Consider the following 15,348-nt stretch of genomic DNA (forward strand, 5'->3'; position numbering starts at 1 on the left):
ATTTTTGTGTTTCCCGCCGTAGACATGCTCCCCTGAGTCTGTAGTATATTCTTAATACACAGTTGTCACGGAGTATTCTATTATATTTACTTATATGAGTGTCCACAGTGTGTTAACTTTCAAAGACAGAGAGAATCGCCATTAGGACAATCTTCCATAATGGGAAATAAGATCCTGATGGATGTACATTTCCCCCAATGTCAAAACTGGCAAATTAAATACATCCTGGTATATTGTTAACTTTCAAGAATTTAAACAGAATAGTGAAGCAGTGCCTCATGGTTTCTCTGTATATTGTTGAACTATAAAGCTAGCTGGCACCTTACCCTGCGCTATTGATCGCTTTGGAGAAAGATGCTAAATGCCTTCTATTACTGTTTATTCAGATATTAAGGCACATATAGTTCCTGCGATCTCGTGCCTGCCAACACTCACTGATTAGAAACTTATTCTCACGCATGCAATCATTGGGGAATAGGAACTGTGAGTCTTGCCTCGCAAATAACTTAGATTGAAGTAAGAAAGGGCAGGTTCTCTTGTCACTCAGGTATAACTTATTATTGGCAGGAGTCTCGGGGGCGTGAAATCCTCGAGAGAATGCAAAATTGCAATTCCACAAAAGCTTTAACCATTGTCTATTTCTAGAGACCTAAACTGCAAGTTTTCAAGTTGATTTAATTCAATGGTGCAACAGATAAAACAGTTAAATTATGGTGCCTCATCTATTTACAATTAACTCCATGGAAAGATGTAGCTATCATCAGCGTAGAAGAGGACAGGATTAAAACTTTGGCTTTGAAGAACACTGATGAATGGTAGAACGAGAGCGGGTGACAAGACAAAGCCCCAAGGAATAGCACTTCTTAAGAAAAAATTAAAGCAATGGGACAGTAGTTTGAAGAATCTGAATGGCCACCTTTTTTTTTTTCAAGAACAGGCTAAATGTAGGAAAACGTCCATCAGGAAGGAAAGTTAAATGTTGGCAGGTGGATAAATATTGCAAAAGTAATGGAGAAAAAAACTGATGGGGGTATCAAGACCGTCGATACCAGATGAGCAGTCTACCCTGGAGGCATCTGTGGTCCCCTCACCAGACAGGGTCTCTGAGGCTAGTGTAGATGTTGACTTATTGACAATTTTCAATTTGGAGTTAAATTTATGCCCGTGTTGGGTGCACATTGCATTGTGTGAAAAAAAAAAGTTGTCCTAGCAGGGCAGGTTGTGACTGCTCCCTTAGGTCTGACGCAAAAGGAAACATTCAGGGAGGTTACAGCGGAGTCAAAACCAAATTCACAGCACTTACTTGGCACAGTGCTTGTGAGACCTCCCTGGTAGTAATTATTTTATGGCAGGTGCCTACTGCCTCCTAGTTCACTGTTCAAGTGATTAGATATAATGTGAATGCACATATATTTTCCCTTATCACTACAGGCTACAGAGGAAACAACATTGCTTAACTCAGTTTATTATCCTGTGGGATCCTCCTATAAAACAACAAATAAATTCTTCATGCAGCCCCCACAGGCACAAAAGGTTAGTAGTTATCACATAAATACGCATTTATACTTGGTCCTTTCAAACCTCCTTGCAGATTTTTTACACTGCACATAGGACAACACACACTGGATTGCAAATTATATTGCAGCAACAACCTAACACAGAACAGGAAATGAACGGATCATTCATTGCACCAGTAGCAGGGTACAGTGCTGCTGGGGTTCTCAGGGATAGCGGTACTGATGCTGCAAGACAAGGCAGTGCAACACCTTACCACACAGGCCGGTAAGCAGGATCCATAGCGGCAGCAGCACGTGATAGGTGGAGATACTGGCACTGGGGTTCTCCAGCTTGAGGCAGAGGGCCACCATGAAAGCCATCTTGAGCACCACTACCAACAATGGCCACACCCTCTGCAGCAGGCTGGCAGCCCGCTGCCTCAGGGTGCGGTGGTGGGTGTTGCCCGTCCCCGACACAGCCGCCCGCAGCTCATTGATCATATGGATGCTGATGTACACCAATAAAATGGCATCATAAAACCACATAGGGAAGAACACAATGAACCAGTTCCACTTGGTCCGGTCATCCAGGCGCAGGGCCAGCAGGATGAGGAACACCAGCAGAAGGAACCAGGTGAAGAGAGCTCGGTGCAACATCGCCATGGCTGCCCTCTTCTGCACTTTACTCACACTCTGCCTCTATCTACCAGCACCTCTGGCTAACCAAGTATGTCTTTTGCTTTGATCTAGAAGTATTGTCCTTCCTGTTGTGAACAATCCATGCAACACTTTCTTCTGATGTCATGGAATACAAACTTAAACAAAGCTCCTCTGGATGATAGTTAAATCTATGAGTTCGTGAATTCTTCAAGTAATTACACTGAATAGAATGTTAATTTTTAGCAGTCAGTAAATGCAATAATTAACTCAATGTCTCTGAGATCACACAACAGTCAAGCCACTCCATAACCATCTAGTGTTGAGGAAGCCACTGCTAAATACTCTTCTAAGGATACAAGAGGCAGAAGATGCTGCTTCAGGCTCTCCATTTGCGTGAGAGTACAATTCTGCTGCAGTGCTTGTCCTCCCGCTTGTCCCAGGAGGAGAGGCCAGTCCGGGTGTATCTTGCTGCTCCCACATTGACACTCTGGGATTGCAGTGATCACTCCATTAAAACAAGTTTTAATTTTTGTTCTGTAACATTAGTCTTACCAGTACATAGTTGAAGATTGTGGACTTCCTGAATAGTTTTTTGAGGTAAAAACTAAATTAAGAACTGCAATATGAACTTTACCATTATCAAAATCAATTACAAGTAAGAATTAACTGAGCCACAGCAACAGCAGTACAAAAAGTTCAATGATTCCAGAAGATACATGAACACAAAATGGCATTAGACTTCCACCCTGCACAAACTCATTTAACCAGCATGGCCTGAGACCCTCCCCATGCATGGCCTGAGACCCTCCCCATGCACAGATAAACCTGATCCCACCTGAAGGGCTGAGCAGTGACTCATGAGGAGGGTGAGATCTTGTGGGGTGAGCCAGGCCCCACATCCCTCCAGCACCACCTCTTCCAGAACTGGCAGGTGTTTCTCCAATCGGAAGAATGGGGAGGCTAGCACTACCACTCGGTTCTGAGGAGATAACAATAATTTCAAATACCTCATAGTTTTACAGCTATATACCAAACTAACTGTCATAGAACAGTAAAATAGTTATATGAAAGCAAAAAGCTTAAAACTACCACTTAATGTCAACTTGATAAAGAATTAAGAGCACAAACTTGTGGTAAGTTGAAAAGTGCTGAGCCACAGAGAGAGAGCTTCTTGAGGGAAGCAGGTAGGGTGGAGAATTTGGTGGTTGAAGCATCAATGTAGCAGCGATGAAGGTTGAGTTCCTGAAGGTGTGGACAGCGGCGTTTCAAGCTTGTGAGGAATGCCTCTGAGATGCACTTGGATCCTGGGAAGCAATGAAACTCTTCAGCAGGTGACCATCTTTGACATTTCAAATACTGCTACAGGAGTTAAGAAGAGGCTACAACTATCCAAAAACTCATCTTAACCAACAGAGGCAAGGCCTCCTAACTTAATAATTCAAAAGAGAAGAACTTCCACCATTATCAATACCATGAAAACATAAGTAAAACCAGTTTTAAGAATTAGTGCCAGGTCCCCTATTAACAAAATTTATCAATCTATCTATCTATCTATCTATCTATCTATCTATATACCAAGCCAGCAATCCTATATGGGGTGGCCAAGACAAAGTATCAAACACTCATCCATACATCATTCACATTCCTAGCCTTGTGGAAAGCCCCTAGTGGAACAACCCTACTACACCTCCCGAGCTTTGGGATAGCACAGCTGAGAGAGAGAGAGAGAGAGAGAGAGAGAGAGAGAGAGAGAGAGAGAGAGAGAGAGAGAGAGAGAGAGAGAGAGAGAGAGAGAGAGAGAGAGAGAGAGAGAGAGAGAGAGAGAGAGAGAGAGAGAGAGAGAGAGAGAGAGAGAGAGAGAGAGAGAGAGAGAGAGAGAGAGAGAGAGAGAGAGAGAGAGAGAGAGAGAGAGAGAGAGAGAGAGAGAGAGAGAGATATAACAGCCACACACATCTACTTCTGTCAGGTCTCATTTGTCATTTGTGATCTTGCCTTTTGGGTGCAATCTACTGCTGGGCCGCACAAACCCAGTGATGGTGATGGTGAGGGTGTGTGGTCCGAGGAACTTGACAAATTTGTGCAGGAACTGAAGGCTCAGGGGCGCCCTTCCAAAATCCACATGCCTCCACAGGGAGAGGTCACCCACCAATCTTGCCAGTCGGGGGTGAATCCTACCAATCAGATGGTCGAGATACAGAAAACAATAAATTCCATGTTTTCATAATGATAAGTTTGTTACTCTCTGTTGGTGACTGGAATACATGCAGCATCCAAGCTACTTTACTTAACTAGAGTAAAATCTATAATTGTCTGTTAGCCAAGGGTAGCTAACCAGGTGAATAAACCAGGTGAGGTAACCATATAAATATCTACTATCCAGCAAATGAGTACAAATGACAAATATGAAATCCCTTCACAATACTAGGTGCCGTCACATTAATTGTAAATAATGCACTGGCTAAGAATTGATTTTTCACATACTGTTTTTTTTTTAGAAAAAAGGTTTTTAGTTTTTTTGTTTCTTGTTTCCTATTTTTAAAGTAATCCAAACAGACACACTCAAAGTGGAGATGCATCTATTCCCCAATCACCTCACCCAGAAAAAACACAAATGCCATCAAGCAACCATAAAAAATATTAAGCATGATATGCATCCCATCCATAGCCAAAAAATTTGATAGTAGGTATTCTGCATATTGACCTCAAAACAGCCACACTTCCAAAGAACATACAGAAAAAAAAAAAAAAAAATCAGGTATTACTGCAATTTGAACCATTAGACTATATGTAACTCCAACCCTTTGCAAGGTCTACATCTCACTGTTTGGAGCATTTTTAGCCCATTTTACTTTGTTTAGAAATTAATAACTTCAGATGATAATTCTGAAGGTTTAAGTCAATTAGAGCTTAGATCCACTTCCAATCATCTCTCATCAGATACTACATGTGTTTGTATGTTTGTTATCAATGGTGCACATGTGCAATGGCAACATGAGTCACATGTTAAGAACTATGATGACGTTCTGTTACCTGCTGTAAATCAGGTCACACAGAAATTTGTTGGCCAATTACATGTAGGCACGTGTGTTTAGAGGAGGAAGCAGCATCCACAACTGTCTGTGCTGCATCAGAAGAGCTACATGGCTGCAGAAGAGAGACATGTAGTGGCTTGTGAATATACAAACTGGCAATTCACCAACAGTTACCTCAACTTCTTCTTAAGGTATTTTTCATGAAGTAATTACTGTTAGTATGTAGTGATCACTGACAGAATGTAGGAAGCTACAAAATGTTGCATTACATTAGTTTACCTGATGGGGGAGGGGGGTTAGGAAGTTAGGTTAGGTAATGTTAGGTTCGTGACCTTAAGGGGGAGTCCAGCCTTCCTCCCCAAATTAGGTTAGATTGGTTACATTTGGTTAGGATAGTGTAGAAATTTCCCATTTTGAAAATATGCTGTTTTTCATCCTTAAACTTTTCTGGAATGTCAAAGAAGCCTCATTTAGGCTTTTTCCACACAAACAACCTTGCATTCCCACCAAGCCCCTATGTCTGTTGGCTTTAGTGAGATAAAGAGGATGGGAGTATTAGTTGAAACTGCAAATTTACCAAAAATTACACACACACACACACACATATATATATATGTGTGTGTGTGTATATATATATATATATATATATATATATATATATATATATATATATATATATATATATATATATATAATATATATATATATATATATGCAATGCCTAACCTTTATATCAACATATATCTAGCTTACCAAAAATTCCCCAATCGCCTTACAAGAAAACACAAATGCCATCCAGCAAGCATTGAGATGGTCTCACATCCAAAGAAAACACAAAATGATACACCAAAAAAACATGGAAATAAACAATAAATAAATAAGTAAAATAATTTAGCCTTAAAATCAACATTTGTGGCTCACCAAAAAGTCCCGAATCACCTGGAAAAAAGACACAAAAGCCATCAAACAAGTGTCAAAATTATCTCGCATCCAAAAGCATAAAAAAAAAAAAAAAAAAATGGAAACTACAAACAATAGAAAAAAGTCTAGCCATAAAACCAACATATATACCTTACCAGAAGACCCCCACACACCTGACAAAATAAAAGGAAAGATTTCCCAAACAATTGTCAAAACATCCTCACCTGGCTATATGGAAGAGATCGACAGGACACAGGTAGCTAAAGACCCGCAGCAACACACTCTCCGGCAGCTCTAGCAGGTTCACACAGGACATGGTAGACCCTCCAGGAGCATAGTTAGTTCCTATTTCACCTCTCAGTATGACTCCCCCATGCAGGATCCCGTTGAGAACTTCGCCATCCCCGCCTGACGATGGATAAGTAAGCCTCCCAACAACTCTAATGGAGGGCGGTAAACAACTCAAGTTTGGATGGTAAGGGATAGTGAGAATAGTTGTGGGTTTATAAGCTGTTTGTGAATTATTTGGTAGTGTAAAATAGTCAGAAACTCTATACTGTCTGGAAAAAAAAAAAATATTAAGCTTTATTTAATGGTTTTCAGTTACAAAGATGAGGCTTATGATAAAAATTAAATTATTTCCGGTAATATTAATCTTACGTTATCATATACATCATATACATGATGTTATTTGGTCTTCAAACTTTAATTATACGTTCGACATAATATAATTATTTCTTAATATTACATAAATATACGTAAAATACGAAGCTGAGGTCACGGACATATTAAGTTTCGAAGAGTTGATAATTATAAAAAAAAATTACAAATATAAGTAAATGACCATTTCTCCCTGCAAAAAAAAAAATATACTGATAATAGTAAAACACAAAATATAAACACATAGAAGTAAAAAACACCTAAAACAAAGCTGAACATAGAAAACATAGTTACCCGGGTAAACCCAAACCGCAGCCATTAAATAGGAAACGAAAGTCTACAGGACCCGAACAAATTGACGGGATTCGAACACAACCACCATTGTTTACTTCACCACGCTGAGTCGGTGAGGCCTTATTTCACCGTCTTACAGGTCAGTGCAGGGTCGTCAGGGGTAAGGTTACACGTACAATACCTATCCTGTCCCTCCTTTTGTCCTGGCGACCTGACGTGGTGACGGTGACGTGACGTTGTCCAAGTCGGTCTAGTCCACTATCCACTATCCTCTTAGCCAGGCCATAGCTTCAGAGTTCACCTTCCAGTTCAGTACAGTTTAGTCCACACCTCCAGAAGCCTCAATCCAATTCATTCCGTACCTCAAGAATTCATAGTCCAGTCCATACCTCCAGTCCATAGTCCATAAGACACGAGAGAAAATATTTGTATTATTGTAATGTTCAGGGACAACATGTTAAGTATTTATAATGATGGAGGGTTTGTAAAGCGCCTTTTTCTTGGCGGAATGAAGCCTGAAAACCTAATAAAAAACAGGTCTAATCCTGAGTCCAGTCCATAGCTTACTGTGCAGCCCTTAGACCATTACACAATTAAGTCTAAAGTTCATAATTCAATCCCAAAGAGAGAGCTATCAGCAGGGACCGAATCAAAATTAACATGACAACACGTTACCAGTCAAAACAAGATCACAAGACGAGTGGATTGTACTCACTCTGGACTATTCTGGTTTATGATGTTAGATAACAAAGGAGCATCTTAATATCACCAACTCTTGAGGTAGTTTACATTAATATATTTGCTATCTTTTGATGTCTCCCTGCTTATGGCAAAATACTTAGTTTACATTAATATAGAGGCATACCTTGTGATTCAAACATCCTTCAATTTGAACAACTCCCAGTTCGAACAGGGCTGACAAATTTTGTCCTCCAGCTCAAAAGCAGTCCAATTCCAACACAAACACCAGTTCAAGCAATGCCACTTGGTCAGTCTCTCTCTCTCTCTCTCTCTCTCTCTCTCTCTCTCTCTCTCTCTCTCTCTCTCTCTCTCTCTCTCTCTCTCTCTCTCTCTCTCTCTCTCTCTCTCTCTATTGTCTCATGTACTTTCCTTCCCCATATGTTCCTTCCTTCCATTGTTCCTTTCTTCTCCCTTCCTCTTTCCTCTGGTCACAAACTCCTCCCCTCTGTCACCTCCCCTCCCCCTTATCTGTCAAAGATAAGGGACAAGAAAGTGATACCACACTCTCCCCCTCATTTGTTCTGTCATTTTGGTATCATAGGACTCTCACCCATATTATTCCATCTTCATTCTCTATCAGTCTCATTCTATTTAGCAATTCTCAGGATTGTTCTTACTTTCACAGAGAGAGAGAGAGAGAGAGAGAGAGAGAGAGAGAGAGAGAGAGAGAGAGAGAGAGAGAGAGAGAGAGAGTGGGGAGGGGGGAGGAAGGCAGGGAATGGGGGGGAGAGAGAGAGAGAGAGAGAGAGAGAGAGAGAGAGAGAGAGAGAGAGAGAGAGAATTTTAATGCAAATTAAAAATTGTGTACAAGACAACAACTGTTTTCAAGACTGAAAACAGCAGGAACTTTTGATGACTCATTATTTTGAGGCTGGTGTTTATTTACAATGGTATTTTGTGTTAAAATTTAAGGTTATTGTTTTTGTATTTGCTGTCTTATAAGCCAAAATATTTGGTACTTCATGTTTTCTTTTACTGTATTTTTTTCCATATATAATTTAAGTTATTTTCATTCAATTCTATGTTTAGGGGATAACATAAACCCATAAAAATTAATAAAAAGATAAATAAATAGGGGTATTCTGGGACCTGGAATGGATGAATTCCTTTTACATTAATTTGAATGGGATAAATTGTTTCCCAATACAAACTTTCCTAATTCAGACAGCTCAAAAGAACCAATTGAGTTTGAATCACAAGGTACCACTGTATTTCCTATCTTTCAGTGTCTCTGTGTTTATGATAAGGCACATAGTCTACTTACATTAATATGTTTGTTATATCTCAATTTGCCTATGATTATGGTAAAGTGCTTTGTTTACATTAATATATTTGCTGTATTTGGTAAATTTATATAAGTGCACCCATCTAACATTTTTGGATGAAACTACATTATTCTGGTAGATTTTGATGTGCTTCAAATGAATCTAGTAACTATTTCTGCCCGAAATCAGTTTTTATTTATACCCGCACACATGTAAAATCAATGATTTGCAATGAAAACAAGCAGAGATTCATTAAAAAAAAAAAGACCAAAATCTACCAAAAAATATGGTTTCATCATCATGCATGACACTGAAGAAAACAAAGCTTAACTAAACCGAACCTAACCAAACTAAACCTAACCTAACCTAACCTAACTAAACCTAGCCTAGCCTAACTAAACCTAACCTAACCTAAGCTACCTTATTATAAGGTCCTCTGGTACTTACTGATCACTGGAGTCCTCAGTGGGAAGAACTGGAGGTGGCTGTGAAATTTAAATATCATCTCGAAGTAATTGCACTCACAGCCACCACACTGAGCCATCTTCCAAAACTGATTCAAAATCAAGCTCTTTCCTCCTGCCTTGCAGAATACAGCCCACCAATTGGCTGATTTTTTAAAATATTTTTTTTATTGGTCGAGGCATTGTTTCACACATGTGGTAATGGAATCCCCTCCTCTATCCCCTCTTCCTCCCTTCTTTTACCCCTCTTCACTTCCTTTCCTTCTGACACTGCCTGCAGACCATCATGGCACAAGATAACATGGGTACATGGAGGAAATGATAAATCTGATAAAAATTAATATCTCAAGGAATTAACAATTTCCGGTGATAAAGATATACACCACTGTGTTATATGTGACCCAAGTACTTCACTGAGAACAGTTTTTTTTTTTTTTTCATTGCTGTAAGACAGATGCACTTATATAATAATAATACTCTATATTTTAATGTCTCCCTGTGTATAGTGAGGCACATTGTGTACCTTAATATATCTGCTCTATCAATGTCTGTTTTATGATTGATAAGTGCACATATTTTATGACCTAATCCACCCACAATGCTGCAGATATGGATATTGTGGCTGCCTTCTCCACCTATGGCTCGTGTGTTGAGCGCGAGGCAGAGCTGAGGGAAGGGGTGCAGGGAGCTGTGAAGGATCTGGAGAAGACATCATATGCAATCAGCACCACCCTGGAGAAGATACACAACACTCAGGGGATTCAGGTATGTGTTGTTAGAAACACTTCCATGCATCTTCTTATCACTGTCAAGCTATGTAAGTCATTTTTTGTTTTCAGATTTTTGTTTAGGTAAATTTTACATCTCACAGTTGTCTTTGTCAGATCCAAAGTGTGTATGGTCTAAAATTTGATGCAACATTCCTGTTTTTATTTATATATATATATATATATATATATATATATATATATATATATATATATATATATATATATATATATATATATATATATATATATATATATATATATATATATATATATATATATATATATATATATATATATATATATATATATATGAAAAATTTAAAGAATGTGACACTTTTTAATATCATTTACCCCTCTACAAAAAGTTCCTGAGTAGTTTGTTTTATGAGGATGTTATAATATATGCCTTCAAAGGATTAATTCAATAAGTGAAAGAACTCTACTTTTCAAAGAACCCTACAAAATGATTGGGAAAGATTATAATAAGTACATTATTGGGCTTTTTTTTTCAGTATGATATCTACTAAAAATATCAATAATGACGTATGTTTTTCAGAATATAGATGCTATATGTACAGAGTGCCACCAGGAGCTGACCAAGGTGCCGGCCCTCTACCAGGCCCTTCAGGAAAAGGTGCCACCAGGAGAGTTTTACCGCTACCACCACAATTTCCGTGGCACCACACACCGCCTTGTGGCTGCCACCTGCCTTATCACCTACCTGGAGGAGAACAGGTGTGGTGGATGTTGATATTGTGTAATATTTGGAAAGTGCACTTTATGGTGTCATATTTTGATTTGCATACCATATTGTCTATTTTAAATACTTCATGAAAACATTTTTTTTTTCTTTCATAAACTTTCAATTTTTTTGTTGTATGGTAGAAAACTTGAATATGAAAAGTGTAAGTGCAGTGTATTAAGAAACTTGCAAATTTATTATTAAAGCATTAGTAGTAACTGTTGATGTAATATAATATCAAATAAATAGGGATTTTTAAGAAGGAAGTGATATGAAAAAAATACAAGCATGATTACAGTCATCAATAATCTTCACATTCAAAGAAGAGACATGCATTGCTCAGTATATCTACACCATAAGCTACTCTCATCACCAAAACAAACAAGGCAGTGCACAAGTTCACTGCCTTGACAGTACACTTATTCCTTGCAGGCTACCTATGCATGAGGAGGTGGCCAAGTCCCTGGGCCTTTGTACTCACAGGGACCAGGGTTTTCATTTGGACCTGGAGGACTACCTGCAGGGCACCCTCAGTATTAGCCATGAACTCTCCAGACTGGCAATCAACTCTGTCACAGCAGGTAGGCTCTCCTGTTCCTGAGGGAGAAAGAGAGGCTGCAAATCAATCCTCTCACTGTGATACAAAAAAATGAACAGCACTAGAAGTAATGCATGAAATCTTTATAAGCATCTACAAGACATAAGGAGATTAAAAGAATAGATTTTGCAATTTCTACCCAGTTTAAAGATTGGAGGTGGCTATACAACAAGTAAATATGTCTCAAAGTGATTAGTAATTAAGTAAAGGTGTACCAAAAAGTAGTCAAAAGGTCAAAGTATAATAAAACCACAAAGTCAGACTAATTGCAGGAAAAGTTGATTCAACTTAACCAAGAATCTGACTTATCTGAACCCATCACTGCATTTAGATTCCTTGACCCTAAAATGTTCAGTAAGCCTCCCTGCAGCATGCTGGATGTCCAGGCTGTGCACTGTTACCCTTTCAGCTCTTTCTTGCACGTACCATCTGTAGACATTCATCAAGGTTTTTTATCTGCACCTTCATCACTCGATAGAGGTCCTTCCTTGTCCATACAAAATGTGTGGCTTAACCAATATTTGACTTAAAGGGATCTGACTTAGTGAAGTTTTACTGTACTTGATAGTGGCATTGCTCTTTGTGTGACACAGTTTTCTTTATTATGATGAGAGGAAGACTGTGTGCTTGTTGTCAAAGAAAGATAGATACCTAGATAGAGAAACAAGAAATTAATATATAATGATCCTTCAAATATATGGTAGGAAAGTGAATCATCATAGTGATTAAAAAGATACCTCTTGTTACCATAATGTCTTGAGCAAACCTTATTGAAAAAAGAAAGGAAAGATAAGACAAGATAGAGAAGATGTCACTATCCTGATAAGTATTATTCACACTATTCTTTGACACAACAGGAGACTACTCTCGGCCATTTCAAATAAGGCAATTCCTGCGTGACCTCCATGCTGCCTACTCCCTTCTGTTCCCCAAGAACGAGCTGCGAAAAAAGTTTGATGAATTGAAATACTCGCTGAAAAAGACTGAGGAAGTGGTGTACAATCTCTCCTTGCGGGGCCTAAAGCCTCAGGAAATGGAAACCTCTGGCTAAGTTGGTTGTATTTCTAACTATGATAACTCCATAGGATAATTTTGTATTTATTGTTTATCAATTTACTTGTTATGAGATTAATGCTTGTATCTGAAGTGAATAAGATCTTAATTTACTTTTCTTTATATTTTGATACTTTTGGGAGGACTGTTCAGGGCACAGACAGCAGTGTTACATTCCTTCCCTCATGACTCATTTTGAGTCTGAGGAAGAGAAGAGTGTTAAATTATTTAAAATTACTTTGAAAAAATAGTTGTGCTGTTTTCTGTGAATGCTGTACTGGCCTTTTGAGAATCTCATGTGTCATGTTCTGGTTTATTAAAAAAACATATTTTGTTATTGTTGCTGTTATTGGAGCTTATTTCACTATTCTAGAAGTGCTCTATTATCAGTTTACCATGATGGTGATTAATTTTGGTGATATATCTGCTGTAGAGATGGATGCAGTGACAGCTTGACACTCCTTGATTATTACATGCAACTAGTCCATTCTGTCCAAGGTATATTTAGTAGCTATAAGATAAAGAAATGTTGAGGTGCAACATAGCAAGATAGTTGTGTGTATGTATGTGTGTGTGAGAGGAAGAGTGTGAGAGAGAGTGAATGTGTTCAGAGGAGGATCAAGTATTATTGACCGCATATTACTTAGTGTTCGTAAAATGTATGAGGCTGAAGTGGTTGTGGTCCCTTGTAAATTTGCCCTTCTATGTTTTCTCTCTCTCTCTCTCTCTCTCTCTCTCTCTCTCTCTCTCTCTCTCTCTCTCTCTCTCTCTCTCTCTCTCTCTCTCTCTCTCTCTCTCTCTCTCTCTCTCTCTCTCTCTCTCTCTCTCTCTCTCTCTCTCTCTCTCTCTCTCTCCCCACCTTGGTGTTACCTCCTATACAGCTCTATTTTTTATTTTTTTTATTTGTGTTTAAATTATTTTTTAAATCGTAAGAATACTTGTATGTTCAATATGCAATGTGTATGATATGTATGAACTTAATTTGCACGTTTGTATAAAATATATGAAGTAAATATGCATTTTATTTAAATTTCAATGTTAATTTTTGTACCAGAATGTATCTAGCACTAAATATACTCGTGTGTAGGGAAGCACAGTCTAGTCAATTATGATACATAATGTCAACACTTTTTAGGTTCATTGTTCTCTTTCCCTTCTAAGATACTACTACAACTGTAAGTTTTGCACAGCTCTCTTGTCCAGTCATTGGATAACCACAGTCACCACTTGTATAGGCCTGCACTACATGTCTATGAATAATGTCACCATCACCACTTTGAGCTTTAGTGATAACAGTGTTCAGTGTTGGAGTCATGGAAATGCCTTATTGAATCTGGTCCAAGCTAATGATAGTATATATTAAGAGTTTCGCATGTAATCATGTGTTCTCTCCACTGAAGTTTTGTGTACTGTTGTATGTAAACCAACATCTACATTTTTTTTTTTTTTTTTTTTTTGTCATTTACATGTATATCGTGTTTAAAGTAATTATTGTGAATTTTATCAATATATTCACTTTCTATTTATTTGCAGTGTATCATGGTACCTTCTTTTTCAAATTTTTAACTGATAGTAAGGCATATGCCATGAAATATTGCCTTAACATTTGCCTCCATACTAAAAGTTACTAAAAGATACCAGAATCAGTGTTATCTAGGTAAGCTATCGTGCATTAGTGCTTGGCAAAGTTTTCTTTTACTGCAACTCAGTTCAAAGTAATGTGCTGTCCTTACAGCTCAATCATAGGTCTTTTGTATACTACTGATTATTGCATCAATTTCTTTACACCCATATGAAGATGAGTGATGTGCTGATAATATGGTTATTAAATTCTATAAGTGCAGTGCACTAGAGAAACTTTGAAAATATTTGTTTTTTTGGAAACGGGTAGATTACCATATCAGATTCTCATATGTAACTACAAACTCATTGACACATGTGAAGATCATAAAAATTATTTGTAATAACCTCAATTTTTAACAAGTGACTGAAATGTGTGGTTAAATGACTCTTGGTGAAGATCATAAAATATTTGTAATGTCAATTTTTAATAAGTGACGGAAATGTGTGATTAAGCGATTCTTGGTTATTATTGCAAAGTTGACATAATTGTTTTCATAAATATATTCCTGAACATCACAAGTTGTGATTCACCTCACATATCCCAACACCAGAAGTTTTAAGTGAATAATACACAATTAATTACAGTTAAGTTGTTTTACAATATGAATTGCCTCAATGTAAATCGTCAATTATTTATGTAATCGGCAAATAAAAGTTGTATAAAATCATGGAATAAAATGTGAAAGTATGTATATTTTCTTATGACAAAGTTTTAGCACCTCTCATAGATACATAAGATCATTATTATTGAACAAGTCTATAAACTGCCTCTGGATTTATAAGTAAAAAAAAAAAGTCGATTCTCATTAAGAGGTCTTTATTATCTCTAATGTCTCACCACATGTGACTATGGGAGAGAGAGAGAGAGAGAGACGAAAAATAATCTCGCCCCCCCCAAAAAAAAAAAAAAAAAAAAAAAATCAAGCTTCTATCTTTAAATGTCCCGCGTGGGAATGTTTTGGTCTGGCACGTGACCTCTGTTGCCTTTCCGCCAGTGTCTCATTCCTACCTGTGTTTATACCTCTTCCC

The 15,348-nt window shown here is 37.9% G+C and overlaps 4 protein-coding genes across 4 annotated transcripts in view; 1 reads left to right on the top strand and 3 right to left on the bottom strand.

The window, feature by feature from the left end:
* The window catches only part of LOC135089159 (transmembrane protein 117-like), a 100,414-nt gene extending 99,095 nt beyond the window's left edge, over positions 1-1,319 (bottom strand). Inside the window, 1 exon segment of the mRNA XM_063984453.1 lies at positions 1-1,319. This exon segment is cut by the window's left edge and continues 190 nt beyond it. The gene's annotated coding sequence lies outside the window, so the exon portion shown is untranslated.
* A 130-nt stretch (positions 1,320-1,449) lies between these two features.
* On the bottom strand, positions 1,450-2,159 carry LOC135089158 (transmembrane protein 60-like). The gene has a single exon (XM_063984452.1). The coding sequence runs from the start codon at positions 2,157-2,159 to the stop codon at positions 1,722-1,724; it is 438 nt and encodes a 145-aa protein (XP_063840522.1). The 3' UTR covers positions 1,450-1,721.
* Positions 1,450-6,605, bottom strand: LOC135089156 (F-box/LRR-repeat protein 12-like). Its single transcript, XM_063984449.1, has 5 exons — positions 6,334-6,605; positions 4,149-4,327; positions 3,285-3,460; positions 2,992-3,135; positions 1,450-2,643 (listed from the first exon to the last, which is right to left on the bottom strand). The coding sequence occupies exons 1-5, from the start codon at positions 6,423-6,425 to the stop codon at positions 2,533-2,535; spliced, it is 702 nt and encodes a 233-aa protein (XP_063840519.1). The 5' UTR covers positions 6,426-6,605; the 3' UTR covers positions 1,450-2,532.
* Positions 6,606-6,762: 157 nt separating this feature from the next.
* On the top strand, positions 6,763-15,005 carry LOC135089157 (translin-like). The gene is made up of 5 exons (XM_063984451.1): positions 6,763-7,202; positions 10,141-10,298; positions 10,860-11,038; positions 11,478-11,626; positions 12,501-15,005. Exons 2-5 carry the CDS (start codon positions 10,143-10,145, stop codon positions 12,692-12,694), a joined length of 678 nt encoding a protein of 225 aa, XP_063840521.1. The 5' UTR covers positions 6,763-7,202; positions 10,141-10,142; the 3' UTR covers positions 12,695-15,005.
* The last annotated feature ends 343 nt before the right edge of the window (positions 15,006-15,348 follow it).

Source organism: Scylla paramamosain, chromosome 32 (assembly GCF_035594125.1).
Source record: "Scylla paramamosain isolate STU-SP2022 chromosome 32, ASM3559412v1, whole genome shotgun sequence".
In the NCBI taxonomy this organism is placed as follows: Eukaryota; Metazoa; Arthropoda; class Malacostraca; order Decapoda; family Portunidae; genus Scylla; species Scylla paramamosain.

Excerpts from the sequence above, each read along its gene's own strand:
- LOC135089156 (XM_063984449.1), bottom strand. The coding sequence starts at position 6,425 with ATGTCCTGTGTGAACCTGCTAGAGCTGCCGGAGAGTGTGTTGCTGCGG. Across the intron at positions 3,136-3,284 it reads CACTTTTCAACTTACCACAA|AACCGAGTGGTAGTGCTAGC; the intron begins GTTTGTGCTCTT and ends TTATCTCCTCAG. Across the intron at positions 2,644-2,991 it reads GTCACTGCTCAGCCCTTCAG|AGTGTCAATGTGGGAGCAGC; the intron begins GTGGGATCAGGT and ends CTGCAATCCCAG.
- LOC135089158 (XM_063984452.1), bottom strand. The coding sequence starts at position 2,159 with ATGGCGATGTTGCACCGAGCTCTCTTCACCTGGTTCCTTCTGCTGGTG.
- LOC135089157 (XM_063984451.1), top strand. The coding sequence starts at position 10,143 with ATGGATATTGTGGCTGCCTTCTCCACCTATGGCTCGTGTGTTGAGCGC. Across the intron at positions 10,299-10,859 it reads ACAACACTCAGGGGATTCAG|AATATAGATGCTATATGTAC; the intron begins GTATGTGTTGTT and ends TATGTTTTTCAG. Across the intron at positions 11,039-11,477 it reads ACCTACCTGGAGGAGAACAG|GCTACCTATGCATGAGGAGG; the intron begins GTGTGGTGGATG and ends TATTCCTTGCAG.